The sequence below is a fragment of the Lathamus discolor genome, chromosome 8, assembly GCF_037157495.1.
Source record: "Lathamus discolor isolate bLatDis1 chromosome 8, bLatDis1.hap1, whole genome shotgun sequence".
Lineage (NCBI taxonomy): Eukaryota > Metazoa > Chordata > Aves > Psittaciformes > Psittacidae > Lathamus > Lathamus discolor.
In genome coordinates, this window is record NC_088891.1 from 1197818 (window position 1) to 1219514 (window position 21697).

The window sequence follows — 21697 nt, forward strand, 5'->3', positions numbered from 1 at the left end:
GTTAAAAATCCCTCCTGGAAGGCTGGGAATGCCGCCGGTGCTCCGGGGGCTCAGCGCCTGCCCCCTGCCAGCACTGCGGTGCTCGCAGGTCACTGCTGCTGTGCCTCGCTGAGCTGGTCCCTGCGCACCAGCCCTCCCTTATCGCAGCAGCCTTCCTAGAAAGCTATTTATGGATCACAACCAAGTTGCCTCCTGCCTTCCCTTGAAAGAGCTGTGAGGCTGCTGGGGCCTCTCGCTGCTTTCCAGGACCAGGGGTGATGGGTTGGCTCTTCTCCGATCCCTTTCCAATGCGACAAAACCCTGGGTGCCCGTAGGAAGCTCGGTACCTGCACTGCCTGGAGCCATGCAGTGTGAATAAGCCCATCGGTGTCCTGCCAGGAGTTACTGCTCTTTGCACACTTTGTTATCTGCAGTGGTGTGAGCCTGCTGCGGAGGAACAGCGCGGATGGGCTGAGCAGAGGGTGGGGAAGAGCCACCACCCGTGGCTGCAGGCAGGGCCACAGCCCCTCCATCCCCTTCCATGGGACCGGGGGTCCCAGCGTGCTGCCATCGCACGAGGGCAAGGGGAGCTGCCGTCCATCAGGCTCCGGTCAATGCAGCGTCTCAGCTGGGTGTGCGCGGGGTCATGCTCAGGTCTGAAATCCTGGCGGAGCTCCTGAGTCCTCCCTGGAATCTGCTCTTGGGCAAGGGAAGCTGTAATAAGCACTTCATTTGTCAGCTCTCCGCAGAGGTCCCTGCAGAACCGACCCACGTTGCGTTTAATCCTTTTACTGCTGGGTTTTTTCCTATTAACAATTTTTTATGCAATCCTCACACTTCATTTGAACACGGGCTCTGCGAGCCTGTGCCAAATTCTCCTCTAAAGAAATAGCTTAAAGCAGGGCTTTAGCATCCAGGCCCAGTCAGCACATTGGAGACCGAGCCCCCCACTTTTCTGGTTGTTTTTCCAAGTGGAAGCCGCTTTAAATTTCATTTCAGCTCCTGCCATCCAGCCCTGAAGCATTTACTCCTGTGCTGGGGAAAATAAACTCCCCGGAGCAGGTTGTGTGAAAACGGGGACAGGTCGAGGTCAGAGCTGAGCTCAGCACAGCCAGCGAGTGAAGCTGCTGACCTCTGCCCCTGGGGATGCTCCCAGAGCCAGTGCCAGGGTTTAACAAGCGTTATCGCAGGCTCCTGCTCTGGAGCTGCGGTGCCCTCCCCTGGGAATGAGCCCTGGCGAAGGCAGCACTAGGGCTGCCAGGTTTGCCTGCATGGTGTCAGCCCTGCTGCTCCTGGCACCATCACAGGGCTCCCGCTGACCCCCCCGTAGCATCCAGCCTGGGAGGAGGAAATGCTGGTGCTCTCTAAGATGCTGAGAGGGGATTATCCAGTTTTTAGAGTTCCTGGATCCAAAAGAGAGGAATTAGCGTTTCCAAAGAGCTGCAGCCAAGCCAGGACTCTCCCTTCACTCCTCATTGTCTTCCCCTTGCTTCTCACGGCTGCAGGGAGGGGGCGAAGAAGCCAGCTCTGTGAAACGGGTCACTGACCGTGACCTGCCTCACCCTCCAGAATCCCCAGCCGCTTTGGCCACGCTGCTTCCAGAGCTTCCCAGAGGCAGGCAGCTCCGGGACCCACCAAGGGAGTCTTTGCTCCTTCTGCCTTTTCCTAAACACACTGATCAGGGAGGGGAACGGAGCCTGGCAGCAGCCCTGAGCCCTCCTCTAGTTCAACGCGGAGGGAAACCGACTCCAGGCAGGACCCCAGAGCGTAACTGCGGTGGCCGAGCAGGGTCCGTCCTCCAGCCGAGTACCCGTGCTCCTCTCCTTCGCTTGCGCCTTTGCTTTCTCTGGCTGCAGCACTTCAAGGGCAGTATCCCCTCTGCTGAAGGTCTGTCTTCTGCTCCGAAAAATATGCCCTGGATGTACTCCGGAGAGTTTTCAAAGCTAAGCAGGGGTTAACCTTGCATTGCTGGGACTAGGCTTTGCCTCCTCCCTGCCAAGCTGGGCAAGAGGGTCCTGGCAGAGGGGCTCCAGTGTTCCCTGGGTGCCTGTGCAGAGTGCTCCATGTCCACATCCCAGCACCCAAGGCAGAAGAGAAGCAGATTCTTGTGCTCTGCTCAGGTCCATTGTGATTTACGCAATGGGAGAAGCCTCTCCCCCTGATGGAGAAGCATCCTTTCTCCTACATTTAACAAAACCCGGGGAATCATCTCCCAAGCATCTCCCTTTTCCATTGGCACCTGTTGCTAGCAGTAAGTAAAGGGCACTTAACTCCAGCAGCACCTCTCTGTCTTGCCACTTGGACACAGACCTGCGTGCTCAAATGACAGAGAAAATTGGAATTTGCTACAATTACTTCGAGCACGTATCCCCCATGGACAAACGCAGCCACAGGCAGAACCATGGATAATTTCATTTCTCTACTCAAAGCAAGCAGGAATATAACTTTTAATTGCCAATTAGGCTTGAAATACAACCAGAGCCTGAATCATGAGCCCAGAGCAGCACAAACAGCAGCATTTGAAACGGACACCAGGGATTTGCCCTGGTGCTGAATCTGCCTTGAGCACTGCCAGGGATGGGGCAGCCACAGCTTCTCTGGGCACCCTGTGCCAGCGCCTCAGCACCCTCACAGGGAAGAGCTTCTGCCTAAGAGCTCAGCTCAGTCTCCCCTCGGGCAGGTTCAAGCCATTCCCCTTGCCCTGTCCATTCATCCTCCTCCAGTGTGAAGCAATTGCTGCTCCTGTGTTTGAGATCTCTTTGACCCGCTGGATGCACCAGCGCCGGTTCCTCCGAGCACTCACGTGGGACCTGCTGCTCCGCTCCCTTCCAAGGTGGCCATAAACCAAAGGGTAATTCTTCAGCACAGCAATAAACACACTGAGAGGGCTTTCTTCCAGCTCTGACTTACAAGAAATGACCCGGTAACGGGAGTGACCGATGTGGGTGTGAGAGCCCTGCTCGGGCCCGGCCTCGGCACGGTGAAATCAGACAGCAACAGGCTTTCCTGAGCCAGAGCTGCTCTTATCTCCCCGCAGCCCTGCCCAGCTCCAGCGAAGCTGTTCCAGCTCCCACTGCCCTGGCTGTGCTGTCAGGGGGACAGCGATGTCCTCCCCATTCTCTGGATGCCAGTGAGGAGCCGCAGGGCTTTCCCAGCTCCCGAGAGCAAGGCGAGAGCAACAGCTCTCAGCCCTCGTGCAGGTTTTCCTGCACTGGAGTTGCATTTGTTTGAGCTCCTTGTCTTAGAAATGCCCCTGGTCTCTCCCAGAAGCATCACACGGAGGTATCTGGGTACCTGACGGGCTCAGTGCCCCCCAGGAGCGGGGCACGGCCAACCCCAACTTCTCTGCTCACAGCTGGGTGCAGCTGTAAAACGACAGGCACATTTAAAAGTACCCCCTGTGCAACCTTCAGTTCGTTGATGTGCTGGGAACAGAGCAGGATCCTGCTCTAATCAGTTCTGACCTTCCACTGAGGAGAGCTGCTGGCCGGAGAGAAGTTCCTTTGTGCTCAGCCTGTTCCATCGCTGTCTAAAACCCAGCTGCTGGGGGCTGTAACATTCAAACTCTACTGGGGTTACTGCGTTTGTGTGTCCTGCAGGAACACGACTGCTCACGAAGGCAAACATGATTTTGCTGGTATCGGTGCACCCCGTGTTAGAGGCGATAGAGGCTCCTTGCGCTCCTAGCACAAACCCAAGGATCGCTCCAGCCTGCACTCATCTTGTGCAGTGAGGATCCCTTAGGAGACAGGAAAGGGCTGGAGTTTATGCTCATGCCTTTTCTGGGAGCCTCTGCCTGTGGATTTACACATCTGTGATTTCCTGCCATGTGAAAGTCTTGTTCCTCTTCATGCTTTGGCAGGAGATGTTTGTATTTCCAAGAGGCGTTTCCTGCCCCGGGCTGCAGCCAGAGCATTTATGTCATCCTTAATCCAGGATTTTCACATCTATTTCGGTGCTTCCTACACATCTGAGTGGTTTCTCTGGTGCAGCCTTGGCTGCGCTGCGTGGCTCCACAGCTCCCATCGGCAAACCCTGCACGGAAATCTGCCCTTGACAAGCCCAGCCGGAACCACACATCATTTCTGGAGCGAGCCTGAGTAATCAGTTCCTAAGTGCCGATCTCCCCAACAGACCTGCAAATGCAGCCAAACCAGCGGGAGTGGTTTGATGGCTAAAAGCTTCCTGATGGCCAGCAGTCAGTCTCCAGATCCTAGGTAAGCAAAGCCAATGCTTCTGCCCTCCCCAGGATAGGCGTTAGGGGAAACACAGCTGGATACAGGACAAAAACAGCTGAAAGGATGAGGATGGATGTCCCAGGCTGCAGAGGGGGACCTGCACGGAGGTGTGCATCCTCCTATCAATGACATCTAATCCCCTCATCACAAAGCTTTCCCTTCAAGTGCTGTTAACCCCCTGCAGCCCACAGATTTCTGGCTTATATGGAACTGCCTGGTGCCCTGGGATCTACCTCGCTGAGTGACAGCAAGAGGAGAAGCCAAGCGAGTGCCTGCGGCATGGCCAAGCATGGCGGCTGCAGCCAGAGCAGGTAAATGAAGCCGTGGACACTGCATGGCTCTCATGGCACCAACTCACTGCAGGGGCTGCCCAGACAGACCCAAAGATGCTGGAGAACGGCTGCCCCCGACAAGCACATCCCAGCTCGCACTCGTGCCAGTAAAAAACCACACTCAGCCCCTTGAGACCCGAGCACTCCGGACGTTTATAGACGGTTATAACATTCCCACTTAATTATCGATCAGCCGAGCCAGCCTTACACAATTCATGTACAAAACACCCCCTCCATCTTCCCACAGACATCGCTTTCCAGGGGGCTGACTGGTTTTTCCTTCCTCCCCTCACCCCCTTGCTGCAGGCTGCTGCAGTTCCCCATTGGGCAGCACCTCAAGCACAATGTGCCCATTGCCTTTCCCTGTGCCTGGCCCCCAGGCTTGCCTGTGGCACCCAGACTGTCCCGCCCCGGGTGCTGCTGCTGCATGGGGAGCGTAACCACGCTGTAGACAAAACGTTCAGCTTCCAGGAGAGGCGGAAGGGCCACGGGGTGCTGCTTACCTGGCTCGGAGCTCTCGCAGTCCTGCGGGTTGCACTTCTGGGTGCTCTCGGGCCAGGGCTCGTGGTCGCAGAGGCTGCTGTCCTCCTCGGCCAGCCCCGTCTTGGTGTTGATGCACTTGACCTGGCGCCGCTGGATGCCCCCGCCGCAGGGAGCCGTGCACTGCAGGAGCAGGGCAGCCGCGTCAGCCCCAGCGGACCCGTCCCCACGCCATGCAGAGGCACCCGCAGTGCCTCCAGGCCCCGCAGCAGCCCCCGGTTGGGATGCGAGGGCCGGTTCCCCCCAGCCCGTTCCCTGCATTCCAGGCACTGCGCTCACCTCTCCCCAGGAGCCCACCACCCACGTGGTGCAGGGCTGCGTGTTGCAGGGCCGGGTGGTGTTGGGCCGCAGCGGCTCCTCGCAGCGCCCCGGCTCCGGGCACGTCACCAACCGCTCCTGCTCCCCGCCGCCGCACGGCTCCGAGCACTGCGGGGACACGAGCCATGGGAGGGCAAGCACAACAGGAGGGCAACGCGCTCCATGCATTGGGGTCTTCAGGAAACCCACTGCAAACCCACGCTGCAGATAACGCAAACCCCGCTTCCCACGTGGAGCACTCACTCTGCAGCCTGCCCTGCCCCAGTGGCTCCTTTCCTTCTCCGTGCTTGAAAGTGCTCGGGAGGCTCCTGGAGGCAGGAGGATGGAGCAGACCCACTGCAAGGGCTGCTGAAGTCTGCAGGCATGCGAAGGGACAGGCTGAGCCTGCTGCATGCCTGCAGCAAGGACTGGGGGGCTCCAGTGAGGCCCCTCCCTGCAGGCAGCTCCTGCCCAGGTACTGAGCATTCCAGGCCAGGCTGCTTCTGGGCAACCTGGTCTAGTTGAAGATGTCCCTGCTCACCGCAGGCGGTTGGACTGGATGAGCTTTAACGGTCCCTTCCAACCCAAACCATTCCGTGGTTCTATGATTTGTTCTGGGCAAGCAAATGCCGGGCACTGGCTCAGAGGAAAAAGAAGTGCTTGTGCCCAGCACGTGTTGAGCACTGCCCCCCCCGACCCACCCCGCTGCCCAGCAGCCCCCACCTCTCTCCAGGAGGACGTGTACCAGTCCAGGCACGGCGAGCTCCGGCAGGGGAGCTGCGCGGGCGGCTTGTACAGGACAGCGTGGCAGTGGAAGGGCCGAAGCAGCCGCTGGTCTCTGGTGTCGATGCAATGCACGTCCCGAACCTTCGTGCCTCCACCGCAGCTCCTGGAGCACTGCAAAACAACCCAGGCATCAGGCAGGGAAGGGCAGCGAGGGCTGGTGCAGGGGGACCCCTCTGGCAGTGGGAGCTGACCCCACAGACACGCTCTGCCTTGCGCTGCGTTGGGTTGATGCTCAGCCTCTTTCTCTAGACCAAGCTAGAGGAAAGCACAAGCAGCTCTGAGTCTGTTACAGTCCCTCTGAACACAACTGGTTTCCAGCTGTAACAGCAGCAAAGTCTTTACGCGTTGGATAACTGATGATTCCAAGAAACAGCAGCCACCCAGAGCAAAGAGGCTTGCTCCCCATTACTGAGCTCACCAGATTCACCCAACCCCACTGCACATGCCCCGGTAGCGCAGAGCAGCCAGGGTTTTCCAGGACCCCACCGGCTGCATTCCCCCCTACCTTGCTCCAGTTCCCCACACGCCACGTGGAGCAGGGTCTCAGGGAGCACCTCCGAGCAGGGACGGGTTTGTTGGCAGCGGCACAGGCAGCGTCCCTGCCGGTGCTGCAGCGCACGCTCCTCCAGATCGCACCCACGCCGCACGTGACCGAGCACTGCAACACAGCACATGGGCTCCTGAGCCTCCCCTCTCCCGCCAGCCCCAGCGGGGCTGCTCCCTGCTGTCCCCCGTGCCCTGTGCCCGGCCCTGGCCAAGGATGGAAACCAGTGGCCCAGCAGAAATGTTCCTGGGGACTCGCAGGCATCGGGAGGGTGCGGTGAAACCGGGGCGTGCAGAAGCAGGGCTGTGGGATGATGTGGAGAGAGAAGCGTTCCCAGATGCTGTGCCCAGCGCTGCCTGGCATGGCACAGGGTGCCCAGAGAAGCTGTGGCTGCCCCATCCCTGGCAGTGCTCAAGGCCAGGTTGGACACAGGGGCTTGGAGCAAGCTGCTCCAGTGGAAGGGGTCCCTGCCCGGAGCAGGGGTTGGAGCTGGAGGAGCTTTGAGGTCCCTTCAACCCAAACCATTCCCTGGTTCTGTGACTCTATGAAAACACAAAGGTGCCTCTGTGAGCCATGTGCATTTTGTGCATGCAAAAGCAGTGCCCCAGAGACCTGCCAGGAGAGGGACACGTCTCTCACCTCCATCCCAACCATACCACACTCAACAGGCCTCAACACATACCTCGCTCCAGTTCCCGACCTCCCAGCTGGGCATCACAGTGGCTCCCACGGTGGTCAATGGCAGAAGCAAAGCCTCCTCCTTCTCCATCTTTTCATCCTCCCAGGGTGGCAGGGGGACAGGGGTGGGCTGGGATAACTCCTGCTCCCCACCATGGAAAGCAAACGTCCCTGAAGCTGCCCACAGCGAGTGCTCCCCTGATGTGGTGCTGCTGAGTGGGGCCCCATGGGAGCTGTGCTCTTCATGGAGTGATCCCCGCTCCGGGTGCTGGGACACCCCCACGGTCCACCATGCTGGGGGAGACTCGGGGGCTGATGGAGGCACTGGGTGCACAGGAGGGCTGTGAGCTGGAGCTGTGGGCACGGCTGGTGCTGGGGTACCTTGCTGGGTGAGGCCACTGGAGGTGAGCTGGGTGGCTGCTCCGGGCATGGCAGGGGACAAGGACACTGCTGCTGGAGGGGCTGTAGTGGCCACCAGCGGGGGCAAGGTCAGGGGGGTGGGGAGCTGTGGCTGCCCTGCAGAGCCACCATCAGCACCCACGGGATAGGAACTTGCAGGGAGATGGGTGCTGCCAGTGCCCCTTCCCATCTCCATCTCCCACCGCGGTCCCTGAGGAGTGGGGAAGGAAAGATCTGCCCTCTCTGTCCCATGGGATTGCTCATCAGCCGCTGGCACTGTGTGTGTGCCCACTGTCCCCTCTGGCATTTCTTCCCAGCCTTCCTGCTCTGTGGTCTTGGGGGCAGCACCACCAGCAGCACCAGTGATGACAAGACCCATTTTCCTTGAGCCTTCATGGGCTCTCCCTGCAGAACCGGCCACGTGGTGCTCCTCACTGCCGGTGACACCCATCCCCTCGGTGCTCACGTGCCCCTCACCACGGCTCCCCGGCTCTCCATGGCTGTCAGCTGTGTCTGTGCCAGCTCTGCCCCTGCCAGTGGGCAGTGGTGGGGAGGGATCAGCTGGGGAAGGAGCCTGGGGAGCGAGGCCCTGGGCTGGAGCATCCTGCCCAGCACTGGTCCTTGTCGGCACAGCTCCCCAGGGCTCCTCCACGGGCGGGTGGTCATGGCTGAGACTCGTGGTGCTCTGGGTGGGTGAGTGCTCCTCAGAGCGGGGCACAAGTGTTACATCCTCCTCCTCACCCACAAAGCTGGGGATGGTGTATCTGGGAACAGCCGTTCCCGCATCCCCGGGGACCACACTCCGGAGGTCGTTGCGATGAAAACCCTCAGGCTCCGTCTCTCCTTCACCATGCGCAGGAGCAGAAGTGTTTGCTTCATTGGTCACCAGGTGGTCTTCACTTGCTGCTCCTCCCAGGACAGGGGTGTGCAGGACATCAGCTGGCATCTCATGGGGCCCCTCCACATCGTTGGTGCTCAGCCCTGGTTTAGGCTCCCCACCTTTGGTCTCCTTCTCCGTGAAGGGATAGTAAGAGAGATCCTCGTGGAAGTTGATAAAGTTGTAATCGTAGTAAAAGTCATCAACAAAGACATTTCCCTTTCTGGCCGAGAAGTCCTCCTCAGTGATGATATTGACATCATTGGACTCTGGAATATTTGGAATTAAGGGGTTAAATTTAGGAATGTGCTTGCTGGGAATGTAATGGATTTCATTAAATATCTCCCTGCTGGAGGACCCGCTGCCAGACCAGTCCGTGCTGGCACTGTCCGATTGCTTCTGGCACTGTGGCAAGGAGCAAATAGTTTCCGAGCTGGGTCTTTCTGCAGGGTCACAGGCGGCTCCAGTGCTGTTGCTGCAGTAAACAGGGCGCCTCTGGGTCCCATTGCCACACGTGGCAGAGCACTGGGAAAGCAGGAGAGACACCGGAGTCAGGGGTGGGAGCACAGCCAATGCAGGGTGCAGCAGGAAGAGCCGGGAAGGAGCCCATGCCCCTCACCGGTGCTCGCCTCTGAGATACCAAAGCGGGTGCCCAACCATCCCACGTGCCACAGTGCTTTGGGCACAGGGAGAAGGGGCTCCAGGTCCCTCTACCACACTCCCACCACGCACCTAGGTCCCAAGACATCTCCTATGCCAGTGCCACTGATGGCATGGGGTCCCCTGCACCAGGAGTCGGGAGGTACCGGTCACACCAGTAAGCAGTGTTATTGCTGGCCACATCCAGAGCCGGGGCTGTCTCCCCATTGGAGCCCATCCCAGGCAGGGCTGGAACTGCGGGGTGCTTTGCTCAGGGTGATCCCTGACCTGCACTCCAGCCAGAGATAATATTCCCAGGAGATGGCCATGCTGAAGGGCACGGGGTAAGATGATCGAATGGGTCTTTTGTGTGACCTATCACCACGAATTGCATCTCCTCTTCCAGAAGAGAACTTTGTGAAGCAGGGGATAATAACATGGGCGTAGTCCTAGTAGGGAAAAAGCCAGGGTCAATAAGGAGCTTTGTTGAGGGCAACCCCTCCTACAGCATAAGAGTCTCTTTGAGATTGCTCAGAACAGAAGAAACCCACAAACTGGAGGGGATGACAGCAAAGTTTGTGGCTGGGTAAGTAAATCCCAGTGCTACCAACACCACATGTGGCTGCACAAGCCACAGGCCCCTGCAGTCTGTGGTGACAGAGGCACAGAGCATCAGTCACGTACATCGAAGCGCCTCGGACAAGCCAGCCAAGGAGAACAAACGGTCAGCAAGGCGAACAAACCCAGCGGGGCTGAAATCCCTGTTATCTGGATGAAAATGGATGTGCCGAGGCAAGGATTTGATGCACGGCCACCAGCAGATGGGAAGTAAGGGGTTGGGGTGGACTGAGCTGGGCTGGCCAGGAGATGTGCTCCTCAGGCAGTGCATACTGCTGTGTTCTGAGCCCTTCTCATCTTTGCTCAGTCACTGGGACCTGCCCCACTCCCTGTGCCTGTCCTGATGGGTGTCCACCCATGGCCCATCTCCTTCCAGGCAGCGGCTGTCCAGAGCCATCACAGCACGCTGCATGGAGACACACGCTCCTGCCAGGAGACAGATAGAATCATAGAATCATAGAATAGTTCGGGTTGGAAAGGACCTCAAGATCATCCAGTTCCAACCCCCCTGCCATGGGCAGGGACACCTCACACTAAACCATCCCTGTTTGTGTATTAATGGACAACAAACAATACTCCTGGCTGCACTGGTAACTTTGGCAGGTCCATGAAGCTGGGCATAGCTTTAGGGGCCTTTTGAAGGCACTAAGAGCCAGTGTAAGCACTTTGTTGAGCCACCCAAACCTCAAATAACCCTTTAGGCTTTGCAGGCTGCCCAGGCGCTGCCGGCTGCCTCGCCAGAGGGTCTGCAAGTGGGGAGAGAGCAACAACCCCCGTTATCATCACTGGACAGAGAACCGAGCTGCTGGGAAGCTCCCAGGCCCCTCACATTTCTCTACTTCCCGCAGTAAGCAGAGAAATGGAGTCTTCTCTCCTTCCTCCCGGTGGTGGTGGGATTGGAGGAGGAGGAGGGCTCTCGCTTGAAGGGGAAATGGCAGAAAATGCCTGATGTCTCAGGATCTGGAGCACATGTGCCTGGGCTCACAGATCCGGCAGTGCCACCACCGCGGAGGACAGCTGGTGGCTGGGGCTGGCTCCGTGCTGCCCCAGCCCTGCAATTGTGGCTTTCGGGGGGCCCTAGGAAAATATTCCTCACCAGCTCCCATTCAACCTTCAGTTTTCTGGTCACGTTTTGACTCCCTTTGTTTCTTAGCAACAAGCTCCCTTCCCAGGCTCACATTTCTCTCCTGGTATTTGCCTTCACACTGAACACCGGCAGCTTCTGCTTGGATCAGCAGCGGTAATTTTCTGGTTAAACCCCTCAGCCTGTGGCTAAGCTGATCCCCAGCAATACAGAAATAAAGGAAGGCTACCCGGGTGTCCCAGGGCTGTGGTGTTTTATACATGGGGCTTTGGGGCCCTTTCCTCTCTTTTATAAAAAAGGTGTTGAAAAAGGTGGGATGCCCCCATCATTCACTGGGAGCATCCCTGGGGGGTCCCTGTCTGAGCACCCCTGCAGCAGATGCACACACATCGCGGTGCACCCAGATCCTGGCTTGCCTTGAACAACGTGCCTCAGGCCAGAAGTCGCTTTGGCCGAAGCCTCACAAACAAGGGGAAGAGCTGTGGTGCTGGAAAGTACAAGGAAGGGCTGGAAGCCTCTTGCGTCTGCCCTCCTTGCATCAAAGGCACGGAGCGTGGCCACCACCCTGGCGGAGGGAGCAGCGAGGTTTGGAGTCCATGGGGCGGAGGCAAGCAGCCCGGTGCTCCTTCCTCACTCTGAGACCTCCCTGTGCAACGGAATTCCCATCCCTGCGAGCTGGTGCTACAGCATGAGCCAACGGAAACGCAGCCATGAACTCTCCCACCGCCCCCAGGCAGGCTGAGGCTGAGGATGTGTGGGGCACTTTGTCCCCAGCTCCCACCCGCTTTGCAAGACATCAAGACCCCCCCATGCTCCTCCTCACCTCGGACCAGTTGCCCACGGCCCACTGGGAGGGACAGGGGACGTCCCGGGGACAGGGCGCGGTGGCGTCCGGCTTGGCGAGGTGCTGGCAGTCCGCGTGGCGCAGGGCCCTCTGCTCGTCCAGCCCCACGCTCTGGATGCAGAGCACCGTCCTCTTCATCAGCCCCGCGCGCCCGCAGCTGGCCGAGCACTTCTGCCACTCCCCGACCCACCACCTGGGACACGGGGGGGGGGAAAGGTCTGAGCCGGGGGGTGCCCGGGGTGCACGTGGGCTTCGGCAGCCTGCAATGGTCCCCCGGGGCCATGGGGCAGTTAGTTATGGTGCCAAGTGCAGCTTGCGCTCCAGCCCGAGGACAGGGGACAGAGGCTGAGAGGCAGGGATCGTGGAATCAGCCGGGTTGGAAAAGCCCTTTAAGCCCACCCAGTCCAACCGTTCCCCAGCCCTGCCAAGGCCACCCCTGCCCCATGGCACTGAGGCCTCCCCTCCACGGTGTGTGAGCACTTGCAGGGCCGGTGCCTGCAGCCCTGCCTGTTCCAATGCCTGAGCACCCTCTGGGGCAGGAATCGTTCCTCAGCTCCATCTAAACCTGCCCTGGGGCAGCTTGAGGCCGGTTCCTCTTGTCCTGTCACTTGTTACTTAGAAGAGACTGACCCCGCTCACTACAACCTCCTGTCAGGCAGCGGTAGAGAGCAATAAGGTCCTGTCTGAGCCTCCTTTTCTTCAGAAACGGATCAGCCCCTGTGTTGGACCAGGGATGCTCATCTACACGGAGAGGCCCTGCCTGGACGGTGCCTTCCCACGTGGGCAAGGAACACACCGTGGTGGTCGGGCAAGCACAGGGATTTGCTCTCCTGGACCAGCGCAGGGTCTGGGATCCATTCTCTAGTATGAAAACAAGGAGAGGTGCAAACCCAGGGGTGCAAACCGCTGCACGCATCCTGCTGCAACGCAGGTCCTCCCACTCTGGCCACCCCTTTGGACATCAACGCTTGGCCAAGAAGGCCCAAGGGGCAGCAGACCTGGCCGGGCAGGGCTCCTCGCTGCACGTGCGCTGCTGGTCGTCGGGGCGGGTGAGCGCGTCGCAGTGCCGCTCCTCCACGATGCCAGACAGCTTCTCCACACAGTGCACGACCTGGCGCTGCACCCCTGCGGGCACAGAGGGGCATCAGAGCGGGCACCCAGCACCCCTGCCAGCGGGAGACAGAACACCCATAGACACACACACACACACCCCGCTGCTGCTGCACCCCTGCGGGCACAGAGGGGCATCAGAGCGGGCACCCAGCACCCCTGCCAGCGGGAGACAGAGCACCCATAGACACACACACAGAGCGAGGCTCTGGGGCTGTGTCCCAAGAGCAGCCAGCTGGCAGCAGCCCCGCTCTTCCTGGCAGCTTCTGCCCCAGTTCATGGGTAAATCACCGCCAAAGCCCCGTGTCCCCATCCGCAGTGCTTACACGGTGACATTTCCCCCTCAATATGCTGCCTGCTTCTGTCCTCCCTTTTGCAACATGTACTTGACCCCTGCCTTGGAGAGCTGCAGCTCTTAACCACTGCCGACAGCTGAGATTGATGCAACCCTGCTGAAGCTGCGGAGTTGTGAGTGGGGCTGGAGCCCCGGGGCTGGCCCTGCAGGATCAGCTCAGTCTGAGCTCTCCCAAAAGCACGTCTCAGCTCCCAGCATCGCCCAGCCCAGGGAGAGGGGCTCAGTCAACTCCAGCTGCTCGCTCTGGCTGGACAGGGTGAGAATCCTCCCCCAGCTGCCTGACCTGTGCTTCCCCCCTCTTCTGGAAGCCAATCCTTGCAAAGGAAAGCTGGTTTTAAATGAAATCAAGTGCCCTCCGCTCCCATCCTCCTTGGCTCCCCACACTGCAGGGCCCATACAAACCCACAGCAATCAGTTCAAGCGTAAATGCACGTAAAACACCCCGCCAGCTCCGGCTGCACTGCAGCCCTCCTGCTCCAAGCAGGAATCCACCCCTGTCTCCCAGGAGCAGGCAGGAAACATCTCCCAGCACTCTGTGCTGCCTGGAAAGTGTGAGGGCCCTTGAATTCCCTTTTTCCAGTGGCAGCAGCTCTCGAGGAAGCACTCGCTGGTCCCAGCCTCCCCTCTTGCAGTGTGCTAGGACCATCCCCCTCCATTGGCCACCCCAAAAGCTGCCCTGGGGACCCCGGGATGCCCAATGGGGTGGGATGGAGGGAACGCAAGTGTCTGACGTCGTGGGTCAGTGCAGGAGCCCAGGGCTCTGCCTGCACCAGGCACCCTCCTATGTTTCTCCCCGTAACCCCCTGTAAATGATCCCGCCTGGAGAGGCCCAGCCAGGCAGGAGCCTTTCCACACTCCCTGGACTTCTCTAAAGCTCCTTTGTCTCCATCACCCTGACGCCAAGGAACACCCGGCACAGTAACAGGACACCGAAGCGAGTGCTGATACAGGCTGGGGTCCCGGCCCTGCAGTGCGGTGACCGCAGCAGATGTTGCCTTTTTATCCCCTCATCCAAGACCTCCTGAAACCGCAGACGCAGGAATTCCTAAGGCATCCCCGTGGTCGGGGAGCCGGACTCACCGGTGCCGCACGTGGCGGTGCACGTGGTCCAGGAGCCGAAGCGCCAGAGGAACTCGGGCTGCTCGATGGCGTTGTGGCTGTCGGCAGGGCGCTGGATCGTGTACTGGTACCGCACACCCGGGTTGGTCTCCTGGAACAGCAGCTGGGGGGGAGGACAGCACTCAGGAGGTGGCTGCAGGACCTGCACCCCAGCAGCAGCCCAGGACCATTTCATCAGTGGGGTCAGCGAACGGCTGAAGCAGTGGAGGAGCAGAGGAGCTGCCCCTGCTCAGAGCGCTGGGCTTGGGGCAATGTCGGGTAACCATTACAAACAACAGCGAGGACACTGAGGACCACCAGGACTCTGGGTTTTGTGTCTCCTCTGATGAAGAGCCTGGAAGGATTCCCCTGTAAACCCTGCTCAGTCCCACTGATACATACAGCCCCATCCAAGGACCTTCTCAAGGCTGAGCATGGTGTTCACCCATCTGTTCTCCATCCCTTTCCCTGCAGTCAGCTGCAGCAGGAGGTTTTGCCGTGGGGCAGGAATGACCCTCCTGGTGGCCAGGAGGATGCTGGACAACATCTGCCTCTCCAGAACCCTTCCTGAGCTCTCCAGCAAGGGGGGGTACAGCTGGAAGGAGGCTCTGACTGCTCCCAGCCCCATGTGCTGGGGGCTGGTTCAGATGGATGGACACTCAGGTGAACATCGGTCGCTGTGATGTGTCCTTTGGGATGGCAGCACGAGTCTAGCCCAGAGGAGGAGGACTCCAGTCTCCTCACCTCCATCTGTCCCAGGGAGCAAACTCCAGTGATGGCTGGAGACAACACGCGTCTGAAGGGATTTCCCTGATTGCCCCAACTTGAAGCGGGCTCCTGCTGCTCTCAACACCCATGAAGCGGCTCCTGCAGTTGACAGATCCTGCCCAAGCACCTCCCGCCCCCGCTCCTAAAGGCTGGAGTTTATCCCTGTTTTCCTTAGCCTGAGCGCTCCCATTATTGCCAAAGCTTTGTTGTTGTTGGAGCTGTGGCAGGAGCGAGGGCGCCTTTCCAAAACCTCGGCATGAACATTGAATCGGTTTGGTCAAAAGGTTTTAAGTAGCTCATGAATCCCAGAAAGTGCTTTGTGGGTGCTGAGCACGGCAGCATCCCCAGCACCAGCAGCATCCCCGGCACCAGCAGCATCCCCGGCACCAGCAGCATCCCCGGCACCAGCAGCACTTGGCAGATGAGCCCAGCATCCTGTCACATTTCACCCTGAGCCTCTGCTGAAAGGCAAGCGAGAGGCGAAGACTTTGGCTGCTCAACGTGGCCAAGCTCCAGGGTGAGCTTGCACGAAAGGGCTGATGCTGATGACAACAGGGAATGGCTTGAACCTGCCCGAGGGGAGACTGAGCTGAGCTCTTAGGCAGAAGCTCTTCCCTGGGAGGGTGCTGAGGCGCTGGCACAGGGTGCCCAGAGAAGCTGTGGCTGCCCCATCCCTGGCAGTGCTCAAGGCCAGGTTGGACACAGGGGCTTGGAGCAAGCTGCTCCAGTGGAAGGGGTCCCTGCCCGTGGCAGGGGTTGGGGCTGGAGGAGCTTTGAGGTCCCTTCAACCCAAACCAGGCTGGGGCTCTATGCTGGCTCCTGACAGCCATTAGCAGGCAGATCCCTCACCCCTGACCATTGCAGTGGCCATTCCCAGGGGAAGGAATTGCAGAGTTCCTGCACCGCGCTGCCATTCCACTACCCCCACCCCCGACAGTTATAACCCCTGCAGAGCTCACTGAAATGTAAAGCCAGGCTGAAAAGTGATTCCCCAGGCAACTCTTTTTCCATGGATACAAGGTGAAAATTGAGAGAGTGGGATCAGCTCCCAAAATAAAGCCATTTCCAGAGAAGCCCCAGAGCTGCGGCTGCCGCAGCGCAGGAGGGGATTAGCAAATTTGGCTCATATGAAAAGCATTTGCAGGATGCACCAGGTGGGAATTCAAGAAGGGAAGGGGCTCGGAGCAGGACCAGCCTCTGGGCAGCTGCCCAAGCTTGGGGAAGCAATTTTGCCTTCCGAAACCATGGGCAGCCTCCCAGCTGCAGGAAGCAAACGCGCAGAAAGAGCAAAACCTGACATTTCTGGGTTTCAGAGGATTTTAAATGATCCTTTTGGATTTTTACCTTCTGCCTCAAGGGCTGTCGTGAGGAGTCAGAAACTGGCAGCACCCGTGTGTGGGCCATGGAGCATCACCCATGGGCTGAGCTCCGTGCCACGGTGCTGGTGGGAGCGCAGCATTGCTGATGGAGCCGCTGGGCCACCCTCTGTCACCGCAACAGCTCCCAGCTCTCACCACCTCCAGCCCTGCCAGAAGCACCACAGGCTCTTCCCCGCTCTTGATAAGATAGGGGACGGCCTCAGGAAATGGGCTCTTTCCCCTCATGCTCTCTCTCCTGTGTAAATATTTAGAGGAATGCTGCAAAGGGGACGAGGCGTGGGCTGGAAACGCTCCCTGGGGCGGCAGCGGGCGCTTGGCTGCTCCCAGCGCTGGCTCCCGAAGAGCTACACCCTCAGGTGGCAGCAGGGCGCCGGGATGGACAGCAGCAGCTCGTGGGAAGGCAGGAGCTCCATTGGCTCCATCGGCTCCATCCCCTTCCCCACCGTGCATCCCAACCACCAGCACGGCGCAGAGTGTACCTGGATCCACACAGGCTCCACAGTGGGCCCTGGCGAGGTGAGGTTCTCCCAGTTTCCTGTCCTCTTATAGGTGAAGGTGGTTCCTGCCACCCTGTAGTCCCCGTTCCACTGGATGGTCCAGCCTCCATTCAGGAAATACTTCTCCGGGTCCTCGCTCCGCAGTGCCAAAAAATTCCCGGCTTCTGCAACTTCTTCAATCCGGATCTCGCGGGCTCCCACGGGGATAATCCCAATATCAACATAACCTGGGAATGGAACCAAGTCAAAGACGGGGCAGAGATGATCCGTGCCTTTAGGTGGGTCCTAGCATCCCCTGGGTGCCAGCACCATGCCAATCCTTACATCTCCGTAAGGCACCAGCAGGCACTGAGCCCGGCTGGCTCCCTGCTGGGAGAGCCCATTGCAGAGTGAGGCATTTCCCACATGGGCTCTGGAAAGGCATTTATCACACCTTGAATGTGCCCTTGTCACCACACAAAACCCCTTCAACCTCTCCAGACCAGCTCCAGCATGCACAGGTTTGGTTTCAGGCCTTTAGACACCAAAGAGGAGGTATTTTTCTTCCAAGGAGCAAGAAGCGGAATGCCAACGCCGCATCTCCCCATGCTGCTGCTTGGGTCTTACCCCATCACAGTTGAGAAGCTGGGATTAAACACCAGGCTGCGAACAGCAGCAGCGAGCCTGGCTCGGTGTGGAACACAGTGTGTCGGGGATGGAGCTGAGCGCCCTTACCCAGCCCCTCACTGTCCTCGAAGGTCTTCTGGACGGTGTGGCACGTGGAGCCGTCCCCGTGGCACACCCCGCACCGGTCCTCCACCGCGTTGGAGTCGATCTCGTAGTCACAGCCCACGTTCTGCAAGGGCAGCCCCGTCAGCACCCGCGCCCCGTGCACCCCCTGACCCGCTCCCACCGACAGCCGCCAGCGAGGGAGAGGAGGACCAGCCTTGGTCCTCAGTGGTGGGAAATGAAGCCCATGGGATGGGCAGTGATGCAGCCACATCGGCCGCGATATGGGTTTCTCCAGCACATCCTCATGGTCCTGCTGCCCTGTTCATACACAGTGAGGATCATAAGGATCATGTTTTTACCTTGTCCTACCCAAGTTCCTGGGCAGCAGAGCCTGCCAGCAGGTTATGTGCTCAGTCAAGGTGGGAAACCCGCTTGGTCCTTGGCCCTGCTAGTTCTGTTTCAAAACACTTCCCAAAACCCTTTTCCATATTCTGCTAAAACTCACTACACCCCATAGCAAATGATGGAATCACAGAGTCACGGAACAGTTTGGGTTGAAGGGACCTTAAAGCTCATCCAGTTCCAACTCCTGCCATGGACAGGGACCCCTTCCACTGGAGCAGCTTGCTCCAAGCCCCTGTGTCCAACCTGGCCTTGGTTGTGCTCAGTTTCCTTGAGGCCAGCACAGGGATTAAGTAAATCTTTACCACGGATCTCATGGAAGTAAGGAGACTTTAGAAGTGGTGAATGACAAAACGAGTCAGCTCAGCGCATCGCTGTGCGTGAGGGGGCTGATGGGGCTCACCTAAGGGATGGATAACGGCATCCACCTGCATTTCCTGAGCCCGGGGGGGTCCTTGGGCTCCCTCCCCGGTGTGGGACCCACCTTGCAGATGCCGTTGATGCAGAGGTCGCGGCTGGCGTTCATCTCGTAGCAGGGTGTCCCGTCGATGACCGCGTCCCGCAGCTTCTCTGCGAAGTACTCGTGCTCGGGGCGGCAGTGCAGCTCGCAGGGGTTCACTGGGAACGCAACAGGCAGAAACTGAACCCCCGCAGCTGGGGGCCATCGCCACAAACACACCCCGAACCCGCAAGCCCGGGCAGAACGTACAATACGGTGTAAAGACGCTGCGAGGCAAACCTGGACACGAACGGCAAAGTCAAGCCCCCAGCAAGACTCTGTCCCATGTTTTAGATTGGGGCTGAAGGCAGGAACCTGGCAGCGGGCTTTGCCCTCACTCACTGTTGTTGGGCACTGGTGTCCACTTGTAGAACTTCCCTTTGTAGAGCATGGGGTTGAACTGGCTGCACTGGACCTGGCGGAAGGAGGGCTTGTCGGGGGGACACAGCCGGACGTTGCAGATCCGGAACCGCTTCCGCTCCCCCAGGCAGTACCTGCCCCCGTACTTGGGCCTGGCCACAGGGAAGAGGGAAAATCGGAGTCACAAAGGGTTTGGGTTGGAAGGGACCTCAAAGCTCCTCCAGCCCCAACCCCTGCCACGGGCAGGGACCCCTTCCACTGGAGCAGCTTGCTCCAAGCCCCTGTGTCCAACCTGGCCTTGAACACTGCCAGGGATGGGGCAGCCACAGCTTCTCTGGGCACCCTGTGCCAGCGCCTCAGCACCCTCCCAGGGAAGAGCTTCTGCCTAAGAGCTCAGCTCAGTCTCCCCTCGGGCAGGTTAAACCTGTTGCCCCTGTCCTACCAAATGAAGACCTACCACACGCAAGGGGAAACTCCCTTTTTATTCACAGCTCAGGGAGGGTGGGTTTGTACCTGCTGCTAAGGTTTGACCAAGCCCGAACCCACCTGGAGTCAACAGGGAGCTCTCCCAGTTATAACCCACCCATCGCCCTGCTGCAGTGCTCATGTACGGAAGCTGGCTGCGAACCCGACATCCGCTCCGGGAGGACCCCCAAACCACAGAGCGAGCTTTGGGAACACACAGGAGCCATAGCCCACGGCCTTCTTCTCTAAGTCAAAAGTAACAATAGGTTTTTCTCAGATGCCAACAGGCTCCCAAAGTACTGCCACTGCCTCCTGATGCCTTTTCCTTCTGTCACAGCGCTCGCCATGGCCCACGTCCCCATGACCAGATGAACGTTACTTGGCCCCTGATCAGCAGGGTCTGGGCACACTTTGCTGAAGAGAATAAAGTTAATCCTTAGCTTAGGGCTGCGTTTCCATGCCCTGCCCGCGGAAACGCCTGCGGGAGGAGCCTGCCCAGCACGCACATTTGTTCACTGCATCCAAAAGGCAAAGCTGAAGACTCAGCAGCAGCGGCCAAAGCAAACAAGTGCCCAGGGAAGTTCTGCTGCTTCCAGTGTTTGCTCTCCTGCCCGCCCGCCCGCAGCTGTGCTTGAAACACTCCATCAACTGCAACAGCACTTCTGCCACTAAACTCATGTCAAACACGAACCCAGCCCTTGACCTGGGACCGAGACGACGCAGCGCGTCCCGAGGCAGCCCGAGTGCATGTGCTGAAAGCAGCGCACCCAAGGAAGAGAGAGCACATCTGGGCTCTCAAGTGAACCTGCTCCCGCAGCTTTCAGAGCTCCTCAAGCCATTGAAAAGCCACTGCCGCTGGGACGATGCTCAAAAGTCCTTTTCTCTCCCATCCCCCAGGGAGAAAAGCGCTCTGACAGCCAGGGCTTTGGCTGCATCCAATGCAACAGCGATTTGGTGACCACCTGGGGAGCATATGAGGCATCCGAAAAATCCTGGGATGGACCGGGCTGCTCCTTCATCGCTGCCTGGATGCTTCCAGAGGGGAGCCAGTGCTGGCTGCGGCGGCAGCAGGCGGGGTGGAGGCAGCCTCCAGCCGGGCACCGACCAAGGATCCCTCCCGGAATGCAGCGGGGTGATAAACAGCAGCAGGATTTGTCAAAAGGGCTCTGAGTCAGGCTCCAAGAACGGCTGGTTTTCTTTCCTGTTGCTAAAGGACACTGGATATGTTTTGTGTCTGGAAGCAGGGAGTCTTTGCTCTTTGAGTCATATTGCAACCGCTCTCTGCCTGCGGGAGTGACTCGTAACTGGAAGGAGATAAAGCAAACTGCCCTTCCAGAAGCTTCCATTGCCCAGTGGTGGGATAACCTTGGAATGCCCATAGCACTTTAAAAGCACATCATTCAGACCAATAACCACATAAGCACAGAATCCCAGCCTGGTTTGTGTTGGAAGGCAACTTAAAGCTCCTCCAGCTCCAACCCCTGCCATGGGCAGGGACCCCTTCCACTGGAGCAGCTTGCTCCAAGCCCCTGTGTCCAACCTGGCCTTGAGCACTGCCAGGGATGGGGCAGCCACAGCTTCTCTGGGCACCCTGTGCCAGCGCCTCAGCACCCTCACAGGGAAGAGCTTCTGCCTAAGAGCTCAGCTCAGTCTCCCCTCGGGCAGGTTCAAGCCATTCCCCTTGGCCTGTCCCTACAGGCCCTTGTCCCAAGCCCCTCTCCAGTTTCCTGCAGCCCCTTCAGGCACTGGAGCTGCTCTCAGGTCTCCCCTTCAGGAGCCTTCTCTTCTCCAGGCTGCCCCAGCCCAGCTCTCTCAGCCTGGCTCCAGAGCAGAGCTGCTCCAGCTCTCGCAGCATCTCCATGGCCTCCTCTGGACTCGCTCCAGCAGCTCCACATCCCTCTGGTGCTGGACACAGGACTGCAGGGGGGTGTCCCAGAGCGGAGCAGAGGGTTTTGCCATGCCCCATGGGGTGCTAAGGAAGCGTTGGGCTCCTCTCCTGAACAGGGTCCCCCGGAGGGGCACAGGCTCACTTACGTGGGGCTGCTGCACTGCCTCTCTGCGCTCTGCACGCCCGCGCCACAGCTGCGGGAGCAGGCAGCCCAGGAGCTCCAGGAGCTCCAGCCACCATTGATGGCGTCGGGACGGAAACCCACAGGCACGCACTCGCCATTGAAGCACCACTGCCAAGGGACAGAAAA

General features: G+C 59.1%; 1 protein-coding gene across 1 annotated transcript in view; it reads right to left on the reverse strand.

The window, feature by feature from the left end:
* ADAMTS7 (ADAM metallopeptidase with thrombospondin type 1 motif 7) overlaps positions 1–21697 on the reverse strand; it is a 37749-nt gene that overhangs the window by 2638 nt on the left and 13414 nt on the right. Inside the window, exons 11-23 of the mRNA XM_065688218.1 lie at positions 21534–21679; positions 19017–19186; positions 18660–18793; positions 17777–17897; positions 17045–17289; positions 14401–14542; positions 12854–12980; positions 11835–12048; positions 7399–9195; positions 6678–6830; positions 6110–6283; positions 5369–5515; positions 5053–5212 (exon numbers count right to left, since the gene is read on the reverse strand). Coding sequence (XP_065544290.1) covers positions 5053–5212; positions 5369–5515; positions 6110–6283; positions 6678–6830; positions 7399–9195; positions 11835–12048; positions 12854–12980; positions 14401–14542; positions 17045–17289; positions 17777–17897; positions 18660–18793; positions 19017–19186; positions 21534–21679 — 3730 coding nt within the window. The remainder of the gene's footprint in view (positions 1–5052; positions 5213–5368; positions 5516–6109; positions 6284–6677; positions 6831–7398; positions 9196–11834; positions 12049–12853; positions 12981–14400; positions 14543–17044; positions 17290–17776; positions 17898–18659; positions 18794–19016; positions 19187–21533; positions 21680–21697) is intronic.